Source organism: Xiphophorus hellerii, chromosome 22, assembly GCF_003331165.1.
Source record: "Xiphophorus hellerii strain 12219 chromosome 22, Xiphophorus_hellerii-4.1, whole genome shotgun sequence".
NCBI classification, from domain to species: domain Eukaryota; kingdom Metazoa; phylum Chordata; class Actinopteri; order Cyprinodontiformes; family Poeciliidae; genus Xiphophorus; species Xiphophorus hellerii.
The window spans coordinates 12,515,245-12,532,902 of record NC_045693.1 but is presented as its reverse complement, the minus strand read 5'-3'; the positions used below and the strand labels follow the sequence as shown (position 1 = coordinate 12,532,902).

The 17,658-nt window shown below is 36.8% G+C and overlaps 1 protein-coding gene across 2 annotated transcripts; it reads left to right on the top strand.

The window, feature by feature from the left end:
* Positions 1–1,949: 1,949 nt before the first annotated feature.
* fam135a (family with sequence similarity 135 member A) lies at positions 1,950–17,098 on the top strand. 2 transcript variants are annotated; one of them, XM_032553540.1, is made up of 21 exons: positions 1,950–2,230; positions 3,656–3,785; positions 6,238–6,317; positions 6,948–7,087; positions 7,298–7,368; positions 7,458–7,631; positions 7,733–7,859; positions 8,630–8,783; positions 9,646–9,723; positions 10,091–10,140; positions 10,667–10,825; positions 11,464–11,537; positions 11,661–11,815; positions 11,922–13,815; positions 13,967–14,127; positions 14,210–14,301; positions 14,741–14,838; positions 14,986–15,137; positions 15,235–15,345; positions 15,429–15,542; positions 15,911–17,098. In XM_032553540.1, the coding sequence occupies exons 2-21, from the start codon at positions 3,709–3,711 to the stop codon at positions 16,114–16,116; spliced, it is 4,167 nt and encodes a 1,388-aa protein (XP_032409431.1). In that variant the 5' UTR covers positions 1,950–2,230; positions 3,656–3,708; the 3' UTR covers positions 16,117–17,098. The 2 variants fall into 2 exon arrangements, with proteins under 2 accessions (XP_032409431.1, XP_032409432.1); XM_032553541.1 differs by lacking the exon at positions 9,646–9,723.
* Positions 17,099–17,658: the final 560 nt, after the last annotated feature.

Below are 17,658 nucleotides of genomic sequence, written 5' to 3'. Positions count from 1 at the left end.
AATCTGACTCCATCAAATTTCCTCCCAACGTCCCACTGTTCTTAATTAGGTTTAAATGATAAAATTATGTCCCTCCAATGGTACCAACAAGATTGACCGGGGCATGAAGGCTTTTCTAGGCAAACCCATTACTTCTGCATGTGATACACTTTATTTGCTTTCACAAATACAATAAAGGTTTCATAAATCAAACCCCTATTTTTTAAAATTTCTCTAGTGTAACTCAATCCAGGTTTGAGTAGTCTATAACCTGAAGTTCCCATATTTTTCTCAATACAGTCCCAATGAGAAAAAGAAGCATTAAAATGTTTCCTTTTATTTTAACAAATTTAAATGATGGTTATATTAATCTTAATCTGAGTTTTAACTAATCTCTGCTACATGTAAACTTAATGTATTATAAATTCTGAACTAGAGTGAAATAATTGCTGTCCAGTTTAATCAATACTGAAGTTTTATTTAACTTTAATTGTATGGAATTAACTGATGTTAATTCCATATAATTAACATCAGTGATGGCATAGCTACTTTGAAAAAGCTTTAATCAGATTACTGATTACTCCTTGAAAAAGTAACTTAGATTATTGATTACTTGAATTGGAAAGTAGCTAAGTTAATTTAATAGTAAGTTTTTTAGTTACTTTCAGCAGCTGTTGACAATAATGTTCCACCACCTGTGAAAATTACATTGAGCTTTGCCAATACTTAATTGCAAGTTACTGTATGATGGTAACATCAACTATGTGTCTCTACTTATAAGGTTGAATTGAGGGGGAGATTGTTTAATGGTAACAACAGTACAAAAAAGACTTTAGTAATTTTTGAATGTTTTTGTGTGTTTTTGTGTCTGCGAAACTCTAAGTAGGATTTTAGAGTCCCCCCCCCCAACCCTCAGATTTGTGACACTTATCTTAATATTAATGATTATAATGGCGTTTAGTGGTGCAACTCCATGGACACGTTGCTCGCTTCATTAGTCTCGATGTTTGCAGTTTTCTAGAGCACAACGCCAAGCTCGACGTTGCTCACAGCAGATATATTGACTTGACATGAAAACACAGCAGGACTTTTTTGAGATGTTTACAATAGTCTATTTTTTGGCAAACACCAATAGTTTCTGTGTTTTTCTAAGAAAATGTTTATATTTTTGGACAACATATTTATCATTATGGTAGAAAATGCAGTTTTCTTCTCATACGGAATCTTAGAAATCTTGTTACAAAGTCTAATTGGAAACCTTTTTTTCTTTTTTTGCATTGTCGCATATTCCAAATACAATCAAATCAAAAATTGCCACAAACAAGCAGCAGGTTTGTTAAAAATATATATATTTTGAAGACGAAACTTGCACTTTCTAAGTAAAGCAGACAGATGTTCGTCAAAAGTCTCACTCTTTTATGAGGGATTGCTTTGAAAGAAGGATTTAAATTCCTTGGTCATAAAAACAACTGATGATAAACAGATTGAATTAGTTTGAATAATAAAGATTAATTTGAATAGTCTTCAATTAATCAACACTTATTAAATTAAAAAAAATGTTGATGGCCTTTAAAAAAAAAAAAAGCTCAAATGTTAGTCTTAGAAAGAGAAGCCTGACATATCTTGCATATCTTAGCCTTAATTTAAACCAGGCGGGATTAACCTTCAAAATAAAGATCGCAGCTGACCTTTAGAATGAAATTCTTTCTCTTGTTAGATTATAAAAAAAGATAGAGCGAAATAACTAATGGCTCAAAAAGACCATTTTGATGTATGTCATATGTTAGGTTATGTCATTAACCTGTAGGACCAAAGAAGCAACATAGGAACCATCAACATTTTTTTTTTAGGAATTATTATTATTTCTATTATTATAATAATTATTCGTATTGCTTCTGACTGTTGTTTTTGTCAGTCCAATCACAGGGAGCAATTCTGTCAGCTGCCCCTGTGTTGTGTGCGGCTGAGCGCAGTTCAGTGTTCAGGGAGCAGCAGCTGCCGTCAGCTCCTCAGATTGAGCACTGTTAGCTGAATTTGCATAGCAAGCACAGCTATGTCTGACGGTTACATGGCCGCTCTTCTTTTTATCCCATTTTAGCGGTCCATGTCAAGCCAATTTCACCGAATAAGAAAGTAAAATAGAACGAAGAGAGGTGTTTTCAGTCTGTAGCCACTAGTAAAAGGACGACAGCAGAAGTGAAATTGGAGCTAACGTTGGTTAGCGAGCTAATGTTAGCTTGCCAACGCAATGGTGAGTAGCGTTAGCTTGCTTGTCTGTCTGGGTAATATTTCCCAGTGACAACTGTTCGGTGTGTGGCTAACCGTGGTTGCAGACTGGCAACCAAAATTGAATTATTTTCGTCCTTTTTTATATCTTTCATCCTTGTTGTGTCGAGCCTCTGTTTTGTTGGCCTTTCTGTCGTTTGTTACCTGAAAAAGTGAAACCATACCGGTGCAGAGGTTCTGCCCACCAGGGTTTGGAGACTTGTCATATTCGGAATAGAATCAAACTCACTACATGTCTTAAGATTTCTCGCTATGCATTATTAAACTCGTCAATGTTAGCTTCTCTTCAGACTTGTGAAAAAGAGGAACTGCCCCGCCGATTGATTACGGCCTTACGTCTTAACATGTTTTCTATATGTGTGTAGTTTTTTTTTTTCTTTAATGTGCTCTTGCTTAAGCTCTAAGTGCAAGACGGAATTTCTCTTTACTGAAAAACAAAACGAAACAAAAAAAACTGCCGGCTTAAAATGATTACAACTAAGCTGCTGGTGAAAAGTTTCCAATTTTTTTGCATGTATTTGAATAGCAGTTTCCAAAATGGATGTGCTGTCGTATTTGTATGTGGTTTTCTGTTGACCTTTTGTTTAGGGGAATTGGTTGCCCTTAAGTTTCAGTAACACTAAGTAATATCACGGCCTGATGAACAGATATTTTTAGTTGTCAGTACTGTGCAAACAGATCTTTAAGTCTAAGTCCCTGTTACGTAGCTATTATAAACGTGTGACCCTCTTTTCATCAAGCAGACTACATAGATTTTCTCTCTGTTGTTGTTTTTGTCTATTAATTTACTGCAACAGGTTAGCAGTTAGTTGTTTTTCAATTGCATCTTTCTGCAGTTGGCTCCATTGTTAGATTTTGATTTAAATTTAAGTTTGTTTATATCTAGTCATATATTTTGACTTTTTTTTAAACAACTAGATAAATCATCTGTACCCCACAGAAGCGCCTATTATGCCATCTTAAATTCATAAATCTACATTAATAAATGGTTCTTTATTGATGTTTCATTGTTGGTGTTTAGTGTTGGCATTCACTCTGCTCTGCTTTTGTCATAGTGACTATAAGCACTAATAATATCACTGTGCCTGTGTCTGTCATATTATTACATAGCTTGACTCAATAAAACACAGTCAGCTCAATTAGTATTGAGTCAAGTTTTTGTGAAATAATAAATACAAAAAATATCATGGACAAATTGTGGCTGCATCTGTATTTGGTACAGCAAGAACATTAAAATGTCATGTAACATACTTTATAATCATGTTATATGACATACATATAACATGTAATTAACAATACCTTAACTGTAAATCCAGTCTTTCAACTATTTCTGCTAAGTTTCCTCCAGAGCTTCTTAGGAATAATTAGTCTATATTCATTTTCCTTACAGGAGTACAGATGTATCCGAGATAATGTTAGGCACCTCTGCCTGTATTGACCAAGATGACTGAAGTTCAGGTCACAGTGGAGTTCTCTGTGGAGCTCCACAAGTTCTACAATGTGGACCTGTTCCAGAGAGGGTGAGTTTTCTCTTGCTGTCTTAAAGGATGCTTAAGATTGTTCTCTCTTTTTGTTAGCTCAATGATAGTTCATTGATGTTTTACCCATAAAATGCTTTACCCAGTGCTCTGTTGAAGGCATTTGTGATTAATTTTATTGTGTGCTTTAAAGGGATTTGCAAAAACGAATGCGTTGCCGTTTGTCTCGGAGGGGGAACAGATTGTGTTCTGTGATTGACCAAGCCAATCTAGGACAGATGGCAGACTCTCTTGGACCTCCAGGCATTTTCAGCAGACTCAAATGTTCTTAGCAAAGACAGAATTTTCCCTCTTTTATGAAACATTTCAAGCAGTATTAAGACATCATCTTGGTGTCTGGATAAAATTTTTATAATAATGGAGACGACAGGGGGAGGTTAAAGTCAACACTTCTGGCATGAGTGATGTGTTGTTTCTGAGATCTTGCAGATCTTTTATGCAGGTTGAGGATAGAGATGGACATTTTTTTTTGTCATAAATTGTTGTTGAAATCCCGTTTTAAAGAGATGCCAGAGATAATGTGAGGCCAGTGTAGTGAATAGGAAGACCGGTTGGAGGAAGTGGTCTTGGTACAGTTCCAGTGAACTCCAATGCAGTTTGTTTATGGTGTGAATGCGATCCTTGTCACCCAACATAACTACCAGGTGAATGCTGCATGCCAGATGGATTCCCAAAGCCAGGTTTGCATTGCATCATGGGATGCAATTTTTGCAGTTTTTGTAAAGCTTTTAAGCCCTGAGCCATTTTTAAGACATCTTCTGATGATAATTTTGCTAAGAAAAACAACAGATTATATATTTCATACTTTCAACCAGCTTGAAACTCATCCACTGATTCGGGCCAATTGGTAGGTGTGAAAACGTTCCATGAGTGCACAGATGAATGCTACCCATTTCTGAGAACTGCCAGTCAGCTGACTGAAAAAGGTTATTACATGTTTACTTTGCTTGCAGGAAATGAGAGTTGTCTATTTTGTAAATATGTTCAGTTGTGAAGAGCATGGGCAGTCATGATGTGTAAACTAAATTAGCATTATTCACTTTGTTTATTTATATGTAGCATGTCTTGGATTACATTTATAATGAAAGCATTTAGATCATTTTGTAAAACTAGAGATACATCGATTGCAGTCTTCTGGCCGATCGCCGATTACTAATCTTTAAAAAGCTTGACCTGCCGATTTTGGGCGGTACCGACTTTTTTTGTCTGAAATGTTGCTAAATATATCTATGCATATCCATCAACCTCTGTTTAACTTCAATTGATACGAAGAGTTTGTACTTTGGAGGTTTTCTCAGAACATATATAGTTTAACTTTTTGACATTAGTAACTGAATGCGTCAAACATTCATCTTGTTTTTTAAGGTGGAGCCACTCTCACCCAAATCTCTCTAAGAGAATCCCAAAGACTCAAGAATAAATGTCTGTAGATACAACAATAACTTCTAACTGTTAAATAAAAATGACTGTAACTGTGTTTCTATGACCAGCTTATCTGAAATTTATTGTGGTGTGCTCAGTCCTACAAGGGTAACAATCATTGAATAATGGATTTAAACAAAAAAATGAAAATAAATCCTGTGGGAAGATAAATGCTCCACAAATTTACTTTAGGCTCAGTTTGATTAAGGAAACATTAGTAAATTTAAAGTCATCTTTATTTCACAGCAGAACTATTGCTAATTTTTAAGATAACCTTTAATACTTCTAATGATGTAATAACATTGTCTCGAGTAAAGGAATAGGCATATTTGACAGATGTAATTTGTAACCGTTTCTACTAGGATCCTATATGTGTAGAGCACAGACTGTGTCAAGTATTGTGTAACAAACTTATTGTTTCCACATTTGTGGGCCGGATGTGACTCAAACTGTGAGCTAATCATCATCTCTTTGGTTTGATCCCTGACTTCTACAGTCTATTTCTATTTATGCATTAATGAAGATTTGTAGAACAATAAATACTTTTCAATGTTAAAAAAATAAATACATACACCTAGTCTTTCATAGTTCTCTGCCAGGTAAAACAAGACTGGAATGTGTTCTTAAAATACTTTTACCTGATTTCATAGAAACTTAGAGGGACAAAATGCCAACCGGTGTTCAAGCTGCTCTTGTTGAAATCTTCAGTATTCAGACGTTTCTTTTTACAGCAGCTATGTACTGATACCTTGGTGTTCTCTGATGAAGCTCTCTCCAGCGGCTTGTGACTCATCAGAGCTTTAAGAGCTTAGGTTTACTACACGAGTGACTGCAAAAGAAGTGCTCATTATTCATTTATGAAAGGTGTAGTGTCCTTTTACAGGACACTTGTATCTAATATGTGCAATTTGTTCTCCATTTGCAGAGTTTGTAATAAAGATCTGGAAGCCAATGATGCAGTTTTATTGCTTTCCTTTTTGTAATCATTTTCAAATATCTAAATCCTCTACAGGTTCTACCAGATGCGTGGCAGTCTTAAGGTGCCTCCTCGTGTCCCACACAAAGTTGAGACTAGTCTCCTTCATCCCGGAGGTAAAGTCATATGTGCACAAAGGAGTTATTTTGCAACTGCAATTCTCAAATTGTTTTTAACATAATGTGGTTTGCCCAGTGTTTGCAGTTTTCTGCAGTAATTCAGATACATCATCTACATCTTTCAAGAGAGAGACCTGGTTTTAAACAAACATACAATTAGAAATTTGTTTCTGCTGCCACTTTTTTATGTTAGTTTCTGTTTACTCTTACTACTGCAATGTATTTTTCTTATTTGCTTTGTTTTTTGGGTTTTTTTGGAGGAAAATTTGATTTATTTTAATTTTCATAAAATCTTTTTGTTTAAAAAAAATAATAATTTGCACTTTAGCCTTCAGTGTCTTGTTAGGAAAAAATTAGTCATTTTTTTAACAAGACACTGCCTTTTATTTGGATTTTTCTAATGCCTGCATGTTTGAGTCCAACTCATCTGATGAGTCACAGAATTGCTAAAGCATATTAAGGCAGTTATTAAATGTCCTCTTTTAACTATTCTTTTACCATAGTGGAATAACTATACAAAATGTATCTGCAATCATTTAAAACAAGCCCAAATTTAAATGTACAATTTTGCATTTATTTAGGATTTTCTCTATTAACCGCATGTATTTAATGATGGTTTCTTTCTAGGCTCAGATTTGGCGTTTCCTGCTTCAGTCCAGGATGACGTCATCTGCAGCAAAACTTTCCAAATCCTGTATAAGAACGAAGAGATTGTTGTCAATGATGTTCTTCTCTTCAAAGTGATGATGCTTCTGGATGAGAAAAAGGTATGATTTGGAAAGAGGAGTGTTGCTTTAACTTGTTATTGCAAATACATTTTCTACTATTCCACTGCTTCTTGTTTAATAATTATAAAGTGATATGTTTTTTTTCTATTTATTGATTGTCTGTTCTGCTTTCCATTTAGTTCTTTTTACATCCACACAAACCCTATTTTGTGTAGGGAGGTTTCTGATTTGACTGTTTTTTGTTCTCAGGTGGAAGAGTCCCTCAATGAAATGGATTTCCAGCTCTGCCTGGATTTGTATTTCACAGATGGCGATTATACGTAGGTGTATGACAGTACGGTTCTAACAGCAGTGCCAATGTGAATCACACACTGCTAAAACCTTTTATCTTTTATCATTATCCCTTCAGACCAGAAGATCCAAGTTCTCTGCAGAATATTAGCAGTCGCGTACTTCATTTGCACTTTAGCCTTCAGCGGGGCATCCACCAACACATCAATGTCATGTTTGACTACTTCCATCTATCTGTCATCTCTGTAGCCATCCATGCTTCCCTTGTGGCACTACATCAACCCCTAATCAGGTTGGATGAGCAGAAATATTTGTGCATGCCTATAAATTTTTTTTTTTTAAGTTTTATCAGTATTTACTATCCTAATCACAACTCTGGCTTTGTTTCTTTAGTTTCCCTCGACCTGTGAAAACCACATGGCTGAATCGAAATGCTCCTGCACAGAGCAAAGATTCAATCATCCCACTTCTCGAGAATGTTGTGTTTGGCAGCAGCTATGTGAAGCAGGTGTCACCAGATGTAAGTTATCGTTTAAAAAAAAAAAAACTACACAAGTTGTGGATGCTACTAAATTTATTTAGCTGTTGGATTATTAGTTTTAGAACCCTTATTCATTAAACAATCAGTAAAATAAGAGAATTTGAATACTTTAGTTTTATGAAAGAGAAATGGTGGTGTTGAATGGTCAATAAAATACATGATTCCACCCAATGAATTGATTTAGAGTGTGTTAGTTTAACACTTTTGCAATTCTACTCCTTAGGTAATGTTTAGTTGCATTCTTAGCTGTAGAAGCATGCAGGTATGTGTCAGATTCTTGATGGATAAGATAGAAGAAGAGAGAAAAAAATCAGAGCTCTTTCATTGTTGGACATGAGTGATTTGGCTCTCTCAGCCAAGTCAGCCATCCAGATCTTCCCCTGAGATTTTGTACTGTAACTCTAACAGTCATTTAGGCAGAACAAAGGCGGCGGTCCTCTTTAATCCCAGGTGCATCACTACGGCTCAGCTTGTGAAAAACAACTCATTGATTGTTTTATTATTCTAAGGGAATTAGCATTTAAGACAGAATAAATTTAGCACTTGTATTTCCAAAATGAAGAACATTGACAGTTTTTTTTTTACCCAAGAAAATAGATATACTTTTTCTGAATTTATAAAGTATTACTTTCGATCTTGTGTTCTCTCATAGTTCCTAAAGCAAAAATATGCGTTTGGCAAAAGTAATAGTGCTTTTACAAATGGTTTGAGGTTTATGTTTCAGATTGGTTTTTTTTGTCTTCCACCAGGGGAGGACATTTCTGGTATCGGACAACTGCCTGCAACATGCCTTCAGCATGCACCATAACCTCTGCTCCATTCTCCTAATAGTCTACCGGGGCCTCTTTGATTACTTTACCTCTATAACCAAGGACCTGCCCTCCTCACACCGAATGGAACTAGGTATTAAATGTTACTTTATGAATTATATAATGGCGTTGTTGTGACTTTTATTTTTGCATGTTTTTGTTTTCCTTAAAACACAGGAAAATGGGTAATGCCCATGTTGTCCCATTTACCTTGGAAGTTGAATCACTTAATAATTATTTAGCCACACTTCAGAAAACCTGTGATTTATTAACAGCTACCCTCTGAATGTTCTGTTCTAATAACAATATTAACTGAATTTCGTTGTCCTTGTGACAATGACAATAAAGATTTATCTTATCTGATGGCATACTATCAGTTAATATTGATAGTATATTGCTAAAGGGACATTTCTGCCCTTTAGCGACAACTTGTAGAACCAGGTGGACAATACTGTTTGTCCATCTGACCTAATATGCAGAAAGAAGTGTAAATAAGCATTTCATTTAGAGGTCAGATGTTGAAGAAACTCCAGAATTCAAAGCTGTATTTCTGGCTTTAGGGGTGTTGAATCAGATTTAACTTATGGGTGTAAATGGGACACAATATTAGGCATTACCCTGTGTTCACCTTTTTTTTAATTTGTTTTTTGTTTTGATGCTTTGCTTTTACCGTTTTAAAATGTGTGTTTGTAGATGTTATCCCATGTAAACTCACCTGGCCCTGTCACATTACCATATTAAACCCTTGTAGAAACTCCAGAAACAAGTCTTTAAATATTCACATAGCAATGTTGGGTGACTGACTAAGCTTACAAAACACCTGCACTCATTAGACAAGTGGACTAAAACCAAAGCACAACTAACCATAGTTACCATAGCTAGTCCCCATGAGTGGACAAATTATTAATCTGATAATTAATGAAGGTTAAACATGCCTATATGTGCAATCTTACTAGCCAAGCCCAGCATGCAGGCGCTATATGAGAGAGTACTCAGAAGACCATATCCTCGAGGGCAAAGGCACGTCTACATAGGTATGTCCTGACCCTTTCAGCTCATCGAATCAGCCTGCCTTTCTCTCCCTCCTTCTCTTCACTCCAGTTTCTTCCATCAAGAAAACAGCACCTTTGATCCACTTTCCAGAGAAAAAATCTTCAGCTATTTTCTTCTTTACTTTTACTGCTGGTTTTTATGCTTAAAGACTAAGGGCAAAAAAGTTTATTGATGCTTCTTTTCTATCAAAATTCTCTGCTTTGTCTGGTCATGTCTTATAGAAAGTACCTTCCAACATCTGTTCTATCTGGCACTACAACCTTTTCAGCTTTCACATTCTTTTTCTGTCATTTTCTGTACAGTTAAATAACAGTATTTTTATTATTATTTGTACTTCCTCCTGCTCAGAACAACTTGACTTAGAGGCACGTCTAACGGAGTTGTGTGAACAAGTAAAGGTCAGATTTCCTTCACTTTTTGCTTTTTGATCTTTGTAATTTAGCGTTTATTTGCTTGACAGGAAAGTGTTTCGCTGCTTGCAGTGTTGACATTTTGTCAAATCTTGGTGCAAGTATTAGTTATATTGAAGTGATAATATGAAGAAGAGTTTTTTTAGCAGGTGAGAAACTTTTATTTTATGATTCAAGGTGTGGCACTAAACTATGATGCAGTGATGTCAGCTTCTGCCGACAGCAAATATTTTGTCATCAGAATCTGAGCTTTTTAAATTTTTCTTAGTTATTAAAATGGTAATAAGTAGTTTTTCATTTAGATATAATTACCAAAGCAATATCATAACTTCTTAACTCTGTACAGTTGGAAAACTTAGTTTGTTGCAGAGTTTTGCAACATACTGATTCAATAAGGTTGTGACAAAAATTCCTCATCTTGATGCTGAATTGTTTAACTTCCTGGTACTTACTGTCTTGTTAAGGAAAATATGTTCACTTTTCATTTGTTTAACTTTTGTTCTTGTATTTTTAGCTAAAGGCGGAGTCACCTGATGAGCTTGCAGAACTTGTTAATATGAACCTGGCACAGCTCTGCTCTCTGCTCATGGCTCTCTGGGGACAGTTCCTGGAAGTTGTGTCCCTGCAGGAACACGTTGCTGCCCTACTAGCAATGGAGCACCACACTTTAAGAGTGAGTCCGGCATGTCAGTTTTTCATAAATGTAAACATCTGGGTACACTTAACCGGTAAAACCCACACTCTCCACCAACATAGTCCATTCTGCAAAAAAGATTTTTTTTGTTCTTTCACAAACTTTGTTTAGACACTGTAAGAAAAGCACAGAAAAAATGTTTTTAATCTCTACAGTAAACTAGCTCACCATCCAGCCATGGTGTATATGCATATTTTTTTTAAATCATATTTATGCTGCACACAAGATAAGTGCCACTCTGTCACTACTGTATTCCCCACAAATTAGTAAAGGACAAATTGGTTTGTCTACGACAAAATTACTTCTGTTTAAAAAACACCAATAGTCATGACTAATGTACAAAGATGATTTTTCTTTTCTAACAGCTTCTCCTAAAATGTATAGAATTTATTTTTATAGTTTTTTAAAATGATTTTTATGGGAAAATTAATACAAAATGTAACAAAATTTGTTAAAACAAGCCAGAAAAAATTAACTATAGAGTACAAATGCATTGCAAAATATCACATTCAAATTATTAATTAAAAAAACAAACATGCAGATATTTAAATGAATCAAAATAAACCTCAGAAATTGTACTTGCACAGTTTGTTTTTTAATGTTACTTTATTTTACAGGTTAGACGGTTTGCAGAGGCTTTCTTTTGTCTTGAACATCCAAGGCAATCTGCACTGGCATATCAGGAACTACAGTAAGTTGTTCTGCAGACTTCGTCTTGATTGTTTAGAAATAGCTTTGATTTGCCTGTGGGAACATTTTGTTTTATTCATTCAAATTATGAACTCCTTTTCTTTCTGGGTTTTTTATCCATCAGTGCTCACAGCCACCAACAGATGACTAATGCCATCAAAAGCTCCAGTTACTTCCTGTGCTTGCCTCCACTACCTGTGGAATGTGCAGACCTTGATGGGGACGTTAGTTCTTTGCCAATCATCTTTGAGGATAGATACCTTGAATCTATCACTGAAGGTCAGTAACACAGCATTCATGATTCATAGTTTATTACGAAATATATGGTTGCACTCATTTTTCATGTCTGCGTTCAATTAAATCTTTTTTTTTTTTTTTCCTCAAGATCGTGATGGACCATGGCTGGGCATGCACAATTCAAGAATTCCCTCAGTTTCCAGTAAAACTGACAAGACTAACTCAAAGGACTGCAGTGCATCAGCCAGTACAATACCAGAGTCACAGAGTGCTCTGCTGGATAATGCCTGGCCAGAAAACTTTGATCCACCACCTAAGTCCAAAGGCAAATCAGTAAAACTGAAGAAAAACTCAAAAACTGAAAACTCCAAAAAGTTGACCAGACAGGGTTCCAAGGACTCTGTGGTTTTAGTGGGTTATAAAAACCTTAAAGCACCCCACAGCAATATTAGCACAAAGTACAAAGAAGAGGAGGGCTCTGTTAACCAAGAAGAGGAGCAAGATACCTTGCGGCTTGACTCAAGTAGCTATTCACGGACTAATGTAAGCTCTGTTTTTGATTTTGGTGGCACGTCAACAAATATGGGAAACACTGCTGATGACTCTGTTACAAGCTACAATAGAACTACTGCTGCTTGTAATAAAGATGTTTATAAAAATCTTTCTACTTTGGACTCAAAAAGCAGCCCTCAGGCTGGTACTGGGGCTATTATGACAAGTCAACAAGTTCATAAAGGTGTTCATGAAGACCCCTTTGGCCAACAACAGCGACAGTGCTCTCCGGGCTTAATGGAAAATGAGTCAAAACCAAGTAATAAGGATGTCATCCAAGCTGATCAAGTAAACATTCTTCTGCCAAATCAGGCTGTTTCAGGTCATAGCAGTAATATTCCTAAGATCACCCGGACGGATGTGTGTGATTCGCAGCAGTCGGCCCTGGAATCTGTTTTTGAAAGGCCAAGTAAAACTGCAGCACAACGTAGTCAGGCCTGTGCGGTCACAGTGCAGGTGAAGAGCGACTGTATCAGGTTCCAAGATGTAGGGGCCCCTAGTGCCTCATCTCGCCTCTCGGACTCCGGCATTGAGAGTGAGCCCAGCTCCTTTGCCACTCAGCTGACTCAAGGACCACAAGCAGGGCCAGGCTTCACTGAATCAGGTTTCACTGCTTCACACACAGAAAAAACAGTCCAAATTCCCGCTCCGCTCCCTGTGCAGCAGAATACAACGCAACGACCTACCGGCACAGGAGACATTCTGTGTCCAGAAAATACAAGTGCTTTAAGCGGAGTCCAGTCCTCGCTTACTTCCATCAACTCCCTGCCCTCAGATGATGAGGGTGAAGGTTCTTCTAAAAGTTCCAGTGGCAGAAAATCCAGTGTTCTGGTACAAGAGCAGAGTGTCGTGTTCTCCGGAGATGCTCAAAGAACTGATGTAGCCTGCAACCTTGACACAGTTGCTGGTGATTTTCAACTTCCAGCAGATTTAAAATCTGCAGGAAGTTCGGAAATTGGGGTGGAGGAAGCCGGTGGACTGGGGACATCTAAGGAATCCCGTAGTGATCCTCACACAGCTTGCCCTTCCAGTAACTCTGCCACGAGTAGCACTGATCTGGTGAAGCGTGGGATGGTAGAGAATTACTTTGGCTCATGCTCCAGCACAGACGTATCTGAGATCAGCCCTGTAGAAACGTCCGCCATTACTCTTGGTATCCGGGCAGAAGCACAGGTTGAGGAGGATGAGGATCAGATGGAACATGAGATGATTGAGAACGGTTACTACGAGGAAGGCGACGGCTATGATTTTGTGAACGGCCTTGCCGATGATGATCCAGCTGGGGATTCTGCTCCTCAAGAGCCACGCCTACTGTTTGAGCAGCTTAGTGCTGCTCATCTCCATGAAACTAAAGGTTCATCAAAAGCTCCTTTATGCTCCAACCTGCCCTCCAGCAGCACTAGGTATAGTTTAAGTAAGTCTCCCTATTCCTCCTCCACATCATCCAGTCTGCACTGGTACGAATGCGCACCCACGCCACAGATGAAAGCGTGAGTCATCTCCTGAACTATAAAATTTTCAGTGCATATATAAAAATATATATATTTTTTTCAGAGCTGTGTGTTTCAGTGCATAAAACACACAGCATATATTTGCTGTGTGTTTTATACCTAATTAATACATTCCATTCCACATATACAGGTTCATCAAAGCTAAAGAGGAAATGAAGCAGTTAAAGCTCCCTGGTTTCCTGTACAGTGAGGTCCCTGAATTGGCCTCCACCGTTCCCTATTTCAGCTTGGAGGAGGATGAGAGTTGTGAGGAAGGCATCCATCTCATTGTGTGTGTGCATGGTCTAGACGGTGGGTGACCTTCCATCAGATTCTCCGACGGTAAAATTAGTCAGCAATTTTTAAAGTCGCTCCTTTTCTTGTATCGCTGCAGGTAACAGTGCAGACTTGAGGCTGGTGAAGACTTACCTGGAGCTTGGTCTGCCTGGTGCTCGGATAGACTTCCTAATGTCTGAAAGGAATCAGGTATTCAGATTATGAAATCTTTGCTTGCCATTATGAATAGAGATTCACTGGTCAGAATTTTCTGGCCTGTCCCATTCATTTTAGGTCTGAACTGACTTTCTAAGGACATTAACAGATAAAGAATCAAAAATATGCTACAGATGTATGGGATTTGATTAAAACAAAATTAAACAATTGTAAGATTAATCCATTATCATCTATGTTTCTAACTTTTTATGTGATGTCTTTTTATTTTATTGAACTCAACACGTGGAGTGGAAGTTCTTAGTTTCGATCCATTTAATAAATATAAAATTGACTTTTGAGCACCTGCCCTGCTGATCATTGATCACAGCTGATCAACAGATTTTTTTACTCAGATTTTGTTGGATCTTTTTTTCAATTAAAACAGTTTTGACAGCTTCCCTCTTCTTGTTTCTCTCACCATTTCTATTTCCAGAATGACACATTTGCTGACTTTGAGTCAATGACAGACCGCCTGCTGGATGAAATCGTCCAGTACATTCAGCTTTACAACCTCACTGTGTCAAAGATAAGGTAAGCTGCTCAGTCCCAAACTACTATCAAAGTATTTTATTAATGAATACAGCTTGTTGTGATTTTCTGCTCATTTTGATAAGTTAATTATTCACGAATTAACCACATTATAGCTGACCAATAACCTTCCACGTTGTTATTTTCCAGCTTTGTGGGGCATTCTTTGGGGAACCTCATAGTTCGCTCGGTGTTAACCAGACCCAGGTTTAAATGCTACCTGAGCAAGCTGCACACATTTCTTTCCCTCTCAGGACCTCATCTGGGCACACTGTACAACAGCTCTGCTCTGGTCAACACAGGTAAACATAACACATTACTGGCCATTTGGTTCAGCTAATTTTATGTCACAGTTAAAACTAATGAGCACTAAAATGTAAATGTTTTTTTCTGTCTCAGGCCTTTGGTTCATGCAGAAATGGAAAAAATCAGGATCTCTCTTGCAGCTAACATGTCGGGATCACTCTGACCCTCGCCAAACGTTTCTGTACAAACTCAGCAAAAAATCTGGTTAGCTTTGCTATTTATAGCTGTAAATTTCAAATACAGAATGAGAGTATAGTTCTAACTTGCCTCACCATCTGCCTTTTAAGGTCTGCAGTACTTCAGGAATGTGGTGCTGGTGGGATCACTGCAGGATCGCTATGTTCCCTATCATTCTGCTCGAATAGAGATGTGCAAAACGGCATTAAAAGACAAACAAACAGGTGAGTTGATCCAAGATCAAAGCCACTGTCCACTTTTCTCTTTAGAGAGTTGCATGTAATCACAAAGATCCACATGAAGCAAGACTCTGAAGAAGCGTTCCCATAGTTTGTTTTTTTTTTAGTTGATGGGAGGAAATTTTTCAAGACATTAACTCTTCTGTAGTTATAATACAAATAAGACAACACTCAATTTATTCCAGTAATTAAAAAAAAACCCATTACACACAGTGATGAATCTGATTGGGTTTTTTTTTCTTAATTACAATGGCCAATAGCTGATGGAAATTCAATGTTTGAATTTTACACAAAAGCACTTTTTTTATTCATGTTAGGAAAATAGCCTTATACGTCTCTCCTGTGAACACCAGGGCCAGTGTATGCTGAGATGATTGAAAACCTGCTGCTGCCAGTACTTCAGAACAAGGACTGTAATTTAGTCAGGTATGATGTCATTCATGCCCTGCCCAACACAGCAAACTCCCTCATTGGCCGCGCAGCGCACATCGCCGTCCTGGATTCTGAGATCTTTCTAGAGAAGTTCTTCCTCGTTGCTGGCCTCAAATACTTTCAGTAGAACAGAATCGGAATCAAGCATTTGGCTGGACAAAAGGAATGTGGTGCTGATACCTCACTGCTACTATATATTGTTTTGTTTGTATTTTCTTCTGGTAGTGGGATTTAGATGATCTCCTTTTAAAATATACTTAATTACCATTCAAGCACATTTTAGGAAAGATCATGTTTTTTTATGTTTATACTGGAATCAGTAGATGTGGAGTTTACCATTTTTATTTTTCTACCTTCATTTTTTAACTTTTTTTCTGTGTTTAAGAATTAATTTCTCCCATTAAAGTATATTTTAGTATTTATGTGCTATGTTTTTATTTGAGCTATTTTACTTTAAGCTAAGACATTTTAAATGCTGAACTGGAAATGTAGCTGCTACATAATATAATGGCTGTTTTTGGTGAGCTGTCCCAAGTCAGTTGTGCACATACTGTGCTCTGCATTGCAAATGTTTTTCCACCAATTTTAAGAGACATTGCATTTTTTGCACCAAGTACATTTTACAAGCTTTTTTACTGAAAACATCATTTGTAAAATAAATAAAAGTTACTTTTCTATCAACGATTTCCCATCACTTTTAAAGGCAAAAGGTTCCATCTGAAATAGGATTATTGCTCAGATTTTTTCAGCTTTGACTTTGTTCTTGATACTTTATGTAGAGCATTCTGAACATGTACCCAGCCTGGTGTTGGGAGACTAAAACTTTGCCTTTAACATGATGGCATTTCATTATACAGATTCAAAGTAACGATCATACAGGGAAAAAAGCACATAATGAAAGTTTCTGGTGATTTCTTTTCTGAACAGTTGTTTATATATATCATTGTACTCTACCATTAAAATGTACACTATACAGTAGATAACCTAACTTGTCTGTCTTTATGTTCATTTTCAAAAAAATAACTGACACTTCAAGACTTTGGTAAATTATAGCAAAAAAAAATTGAAATTATGTTACAATGCCTGCCAATACAATTTTATAAAACACATTTTAAAGTGTGGTCTTTGATTTTATGAAGTCCTAAAAAGAACATTTATTATGACACTCTTTAATCACAGTTCTGGAATTTAAATTTGTAAACGTAATAATGCCCCTTGGAAGTTTTTCACATTTGTTACAACCGAAAACTACATAATTTATTAGGGGTTTGTGTTAGACCAACATAAATTAGGGTGTGTGTGTGTGTGTAACATATGGCTTACAGTGTTAGTTTTCTGTCACAGTTTTTTGTTCACTAGAGTCAAAAAGTTTAATGTTGGTCTCATCTGAGCATAGCAACATCCACATTTTTGTTTGGTCCCAACATGGCTAGAAACAAACTAGTAGCTTTTTCTCCTCAGTAAAGCCAGAATCTGTGGCATGCTCAACTAGTCCATGTCCTGTTAAATGTTTCTTTATGTGAGCTGTGGATTTCTACAGCTCCTCTATATTTATCAAGCTCCTCATGTCTGCATCTCTGATGAAATCCCTCCATGTCTCAATTTGTGTCATACAATTTAATTGTAAAGGACACCAAACGTACCAGTATGTCCTTGCACTTTTGCTTAC

Bases quoted from the DNA above. Each gene is read 5' to 3' on its own strand.
- fam135a (XM_032553540.1), top strand. From the start codon at position 3,709: ATGACTGAAGTTCAGGTCACAGTGGAGTTCTCTGTGGAGCTCCACAAG. The intron at 7,632-7,732 runs GTTGGATGAGCA...TTGTTTCTTTAG, and splicing joins CTACATCAACCCCTAATCAG to TTTCCCTCGACCTGTGAAAA. The intron at 14,839-14,985 runs GTAAGCTGCTCA...GTTATTTTCCAG, and splicing joins CTCACTGTGTCAAAGATAAG to CTTTGTGGGGCATTCTTTGG.